This window comes from Atta colombica, unplaced genomic scaffold, assembly GCF_001594045.1.
Source record: "Atta colombica isolate Treedump-2 unplaced genomic scaffold, Acol1.0 scaffold33, whole genome shotgun sequence".
NCBI classification, from domain to species: domain Eukaryota; kingdom Metazoa; phylum Arthropoda; class Insecta; order Hymenoptera; family Formicidae; genus Atta; species Atta colombica.
Genome location: NW_017259437.1, coordinates 2,603,332 through 2,608,187, shown reverse-complemented (window position 1 = coordinate 2,608,187; position 4,856 = coordinate 2,603,332). Strand labels below are relative to the sequence as shown.

At 29.9% G+C, this 4,856-nt stretch overlaps 2 protein-coding genes across 2 annotated transcripts in view; one reads left to right on the top strand and one right to left on the bottom strand.

Moving 5' to 3' along the window:
- LOC108690505 (eukaryotic translation initiation factor 3 subunit E) overlaps positions 1-2,218 on the bottom strand; it is a 3,625-nt gene extending 1,407 nt beyond the window's left edge. The window contains exons 1-6 of the mRNA XM_018197822.1: positions 2,027-2,218; positions 1,842-1,958; positions 1,275-1,436; positions 1,031-1,153; positions 676-908; positions 193-319 (exon numbers count right to left, since the gene is read on the bottom strand). Of these exons, the coding sequence (XP_018053311.1) occupies positions 193-319; positions 676-908; positions 1,031-1,153; positions 1,275-1,436; positions 1,842-1,958; positions 2,027-2,116 (852 nt within the window). The 5' untranslated portion in view covers positions 2,117-2,218. The remainder of the gene's footprint in view (positions 1-192; positions 320-675; positions 909-1,030; positions 1,154-1,274; positions 1,437-1,841; positions 1,959-2,026) is intronic.
- A 316-nt stretch (positions 2,219-2,534) lies between these two features.
- On the top strand, positions 2,535-4,856 carry LOC108690524 (zinc finger CCCH domain-containing protein 15 homolog). Its single transcript, XM_018197859.1, has 7 exons — positions 2,535-2,697; positions 2,852-3,059; positions 3,146-3,384; positions 3,484-3,687; positions 3,810-3,984; positions 4,071-4,265; positions 4,532-4,856. The coding sequence occupies exons 1-7, from the start codon at positions 2,629-2,631 to the stop codon at positions 4,639-4,641; spliced, it is 1,200 nt and encodes a 399-aa protein (XP_018053348.1). The 5' UTR covers positions 2,535-2,628; the 3' UTR covers positions 4,642-4,856.

The window sequence follows — 4,856 nt, the reverse complement described above, 5'->3', positions numbered from 1 at the left end:
TCAATAATACAATATACAAAGTATCAGTTTCTCATTATTAATTATTATAAATTTTTCAACAAGTTTGAATCAACATTATTAAACTATTAACTAATACTCCTTTTTTAAAATTTTTTATTCTCTTAAATTAGATTAATTATCGACACTTAAAAAATTTGCATGAATTTTTATATTTTATAAAGTAATGATTTCAAATCTAACCTGTTGTATTACTTTTACGAGATCCTTCAGAATAGACCGCCTAGAACGATTGACAATAACTGCTGCAGCCAAGTAACGAAGTATATGCGGACACATTGTTTGAATAGCATTTAAATAACTGCAAAAATGTATTAGATTACAATTTTATAATTTTCATAAATATCATTAATATTACATTATTAAAGCAGTTTTTTTAAATTTACATAAGTATCTGCGTAAAGTATTTCTGATATTTCATTATACCTCAATTTTTTTCTTTAATGGTTTATAATTAAATAAAGACTGATATTCTAGATATCTCATAGATAAAAATAAATGCATAAAAATTTTTTTAATTGTAAAACAATTTCCACTAAATATAGTAATATGTATAAATTCATTCATTTGTTTAATGAATTTATAAGGCTGAGGTATCCTGAACATTTCACACGAGTATATGGCAAATTAAATACTTTCTTAACAAATTGTACATACTGTGGCCGATAGAGGAACATCTCGATAATCAGATCTCTTCCCTTTACATGATTAAAGAATACAAATAAACTCCAGTGAATGAGCCATGTGCGTTGCTGTAATACTTGCAGCGAATTGCCAATAACATTACTATCGATATATTCTCGCAACTTATTCACGTCCTCCAATGCTGTTTCCCAATTTTGTACAAGAATCTCTGATGCCAATTTTCCCCACAAAACATTTAAATAATTCTAAAAATTAAATATACAAATATTAATATTAATTAATATTAAATATTAAAATAGATAAATAAAATAGATAGATTTTATAAAACATTATATTCAATTTTTATAATTATAAAAATTGATATTACCTTATCAGTAGGAGGCATAATCAGCATATAGAAGTATAAATATGATGTAGAAACAGAATAATTACCACATTCATAGCGATACTTTGCCAGCTTTACAAAGCTGTCCATCATTTCTACCCTAAACTGTATATGCAAAACTACGTCAATATATATTTTTCACATTTATAATATCATTTATAATATCTTGTTAGAATACTTAAATAAAAATTTCCTTATTTAACATAATAATAACTGTTCTACCTACATCTGATTCTTGAGTAAGATAATTATTAAGCGCTTTGGAATCACGCATGTTTTCCATTTTCTTCATAACTTCCTCATTATTCATAAGAGCAAGCACTACTGAAACATTATTTTGGAGTACGCCAAGCTCTTGTAATACATCAGCACGTCTGGATTTTATTTCCTACAACATCGCTATGTTAATTCATTATTTAATCTTTAAATAAGATCATTATTTTCTCTTCATTACTATTGTTTGTATCTGAGTTGATTTTCATTATTTTTACAAGTATACAAAAATTATTAAATGATTCTTACATATTTTAACTTCTTTAGAAAGTATTTGTAAGATTAATTAAAAAAAGAAAAAAATAGATTATTATATAGCCAAATGCATTTATATATTAAAAATAAAAATTATTAAAAAAAATAAAAAAATATTTAAAAAAGAAACATAGAACATGAATGACCCATTATATGTACTAAAGAATAAACACAATCTGTAACAAGAATATGTAACAAGAAATTGAATCCATAATGATCAATTTTTTCACAACCCCATAACAGTGACACACATGATGAAACGCACCTCCGGTACTTCTACGTTGGGATAAAGCTGTTTCCTAATGTCGATGGTGTAGTCAATCATATTCGTCTTGCTGAGAATGTCAAGTTTCGCATGTAACAGCTCATCCTCGTCGTAAATCTGCAACGCACTACATGTGATATAACCAAAACGCAAGTGCCGCGATGTCGCGACGCCCGGCTCCATACCTGCTTCGCCGATAGGAATTCCAGCAGAGGAAACACCAAGTGGCGGTCCAAATATTGACCTATGCGAGACGTTAAGTCGAATTTCGCCATTGCGGCGCCTTCGGTTTAACGTCAATTAACTCGTAAATGCCAAACCTGGCTCCGTACTCTCACCTCACCGTGATCACGCTAAATGAAAAGACATTCTCACACAACGTGGCGCTGAAAGATATGAAGTTAACAACAGTTCATAAGCAATTGACGCAAGTTTGCCATTCACCTAGGCAGAAACGAAAAGTCACTGAAAAAAAATCGATTGCCATTCAAAAGGGTAACCTAATAAAAAAATTATATTTTATTTAAATAATCTTTTTTTTAATTTGATATTATTCTTAATATTAACAATTAATTATATAAATAATTATTATAATATAATTAATTTTGTTTTTTAGGAAGTTTCGTCGTGCTAAGATTGTCACTTTGATTCAAAATAACTTGATGATTGCATACGATTTCAGTACAGTACATTTGGAAGAAAGTGAAGGTGGTAGAGTTATCGTTAAAATTTTTCGAACAGTTTTAGGCATCATCTGTCGCCGAGGTAAAGTACTCGAGTTGACAGAATGCCACCGAAAAAACCGCCGGCGCCGAGCAAAAAAGCGGAGCAAAAGAAAAAAGAAAAAGTTATCGAGGTAAGAGACACTTTTTGTGTCTAACCAAAAATTTTGGTATTCCACATGTTTTCTAGATAAATATATGAAACTAATAAATTTATGGCACATTTTTTAATATATATGCATATCAAACTTAATGTACTTAAAATCTGAACTTCCTTTTTCTTTTAAGGATAAAACGTTTGGTATAAAAAACAAGAAGGGTGCCAAACAACAGAAGTTCATTCAGCAAGTTGAAAAGCAAGTGAAATCTGGTGGTGTAAATCCCCGCAAAGTCGAGGATCCTAATGCTAAAAAGTTGGAGAAGGAGAAGAAGCTAAAGGAGCAAAAGGAATTAGCTCTTATTTTTAAACCTGTTCAAGCGCAGAAGATCGATAAAGGTACTGAATACATTGATAACAATAGAAAGCTGTCAAATATTAAACATATCTTTAAATAAAAAAATATAACAAAATAATTTTTGCAGGCATAGATCCTAAGTCTGTTGTATGTGCATTTTTCAAGCAAGGACAATGTACAAAAGGAGATAAGTGTAAATTTTCGCATGATTTAAGCATTGAGCGGAAAGCTGAAAAACGATCTTTATATTGTGATATGAGAGATGATGATAAAGAGGAGGATACAATGGATAAGTGGGACGAGGATAAATTGAAAGAAGTTGTGGAAAAGAAACATGGCAGTGGCAGTCGTCCAACTACTGATATCGTAAGTTGTATAAATAGCATCATAATTTAATTGTAGGAAATCATTTGAATGTTTGTTCAATTTATGAGAATATAAAACAAAATAATTCTTTTTCGCTAGATATGCAAACATTTCTTAGAAGCAGTAGAGAAATCGAAATATGGTTGGTTTTGGGAATGTCCATCTGGTCAAAAATGCATCTATAGGCATGCTTTACCTCCTGGATTTGTCTTGAAAAAAGATAAGAAAAAGGAAGACAAGAAGGATGAGATTTCCCTAGAAGATCTCATAGAAACAGAAAGAGCCAATTTAGGACCTAATCAAGTATGAATATATTATTATAAAATATATTGTTATGTAAAACTCGGATAAAAAATAAATTTTATATAAAAAATATAGTATACTAAGATTATATAATAATCTTATATAATAAAAATTTTCAACAGACTAAAATAACGTTAGAGACATTCTTGGCTTGGAAGAAGAGAAAGTTGAAAGAGAAACAGGAACAAGCAATCAAGGATGAAGAGAAAAAGCGAAATGATTATAAGGCTGGTCGCCAAGTCGGTATATCAGGAAGAGAAATGTTTTACTTTAATCCAGATCTTGCAGCAGGAGATGGTAAGTTTTCATTATATCTCATTAAAATTCCACTAACAATTTATTATTTAATTGCTTAATTTAATACCAACATTATTTAACTGTAGGTATCGATGAAGGAGATGAAGCAATATCTAGTTATGTTCGTGAAGAAGATGAGTCTGAAGATGTACAGTATAGGGAACTCGATACAGATCGTCTTGCTTTTGAAGCTAGCGAAATCGATAGTAATGGTATCACAGTAGCAGCTGAAGATCGGTTAAAAGCCAGCAATACCACTGATAACAATATAGATACTACAGGTTGCAATTATATTAATTAATGTTAATATATTTAGTAACATATTATTCACTGATAAAATACTTTAAACTAACCATACAAATCATAATAAATGATTTATTATTTTAACTCTTATATAAAATGAATTATGTACAGTCATTAAATATATACGCATGTAAACAATATTTCTAAATGTTAGAATTTACGTTTTTATTATACAGACAATAATAAACATATTTATTATTATACTATATTATTTGTTATAATTAATATTTAATTTCTATTGCAGCAACTATGGGTGAGGGTGCTGTTGCCGTAGCCATTAATGAAAATCTTTTCGTGGAAGAAGACCTAGAGGGCTTGGAAGAAGAATTGGGGGACCTGGACTTGGAGGAGTAAGCCAGATGTCCCCGATTGTGTCTCCTCACTATCCCTCTGTTTTATCTTTTAAATACGTATCACTCGGATAATCATTAATCTTCAGTGTGATGCATTGTATATTGTATATATTGTATCGTGTTTACATAAATACTGTATTTGTGTATTCGAACATGTATACAGAAAGCTGACATCGCGCAAAGTGATATATCAGAACTCAATACCGTCTCCATCTC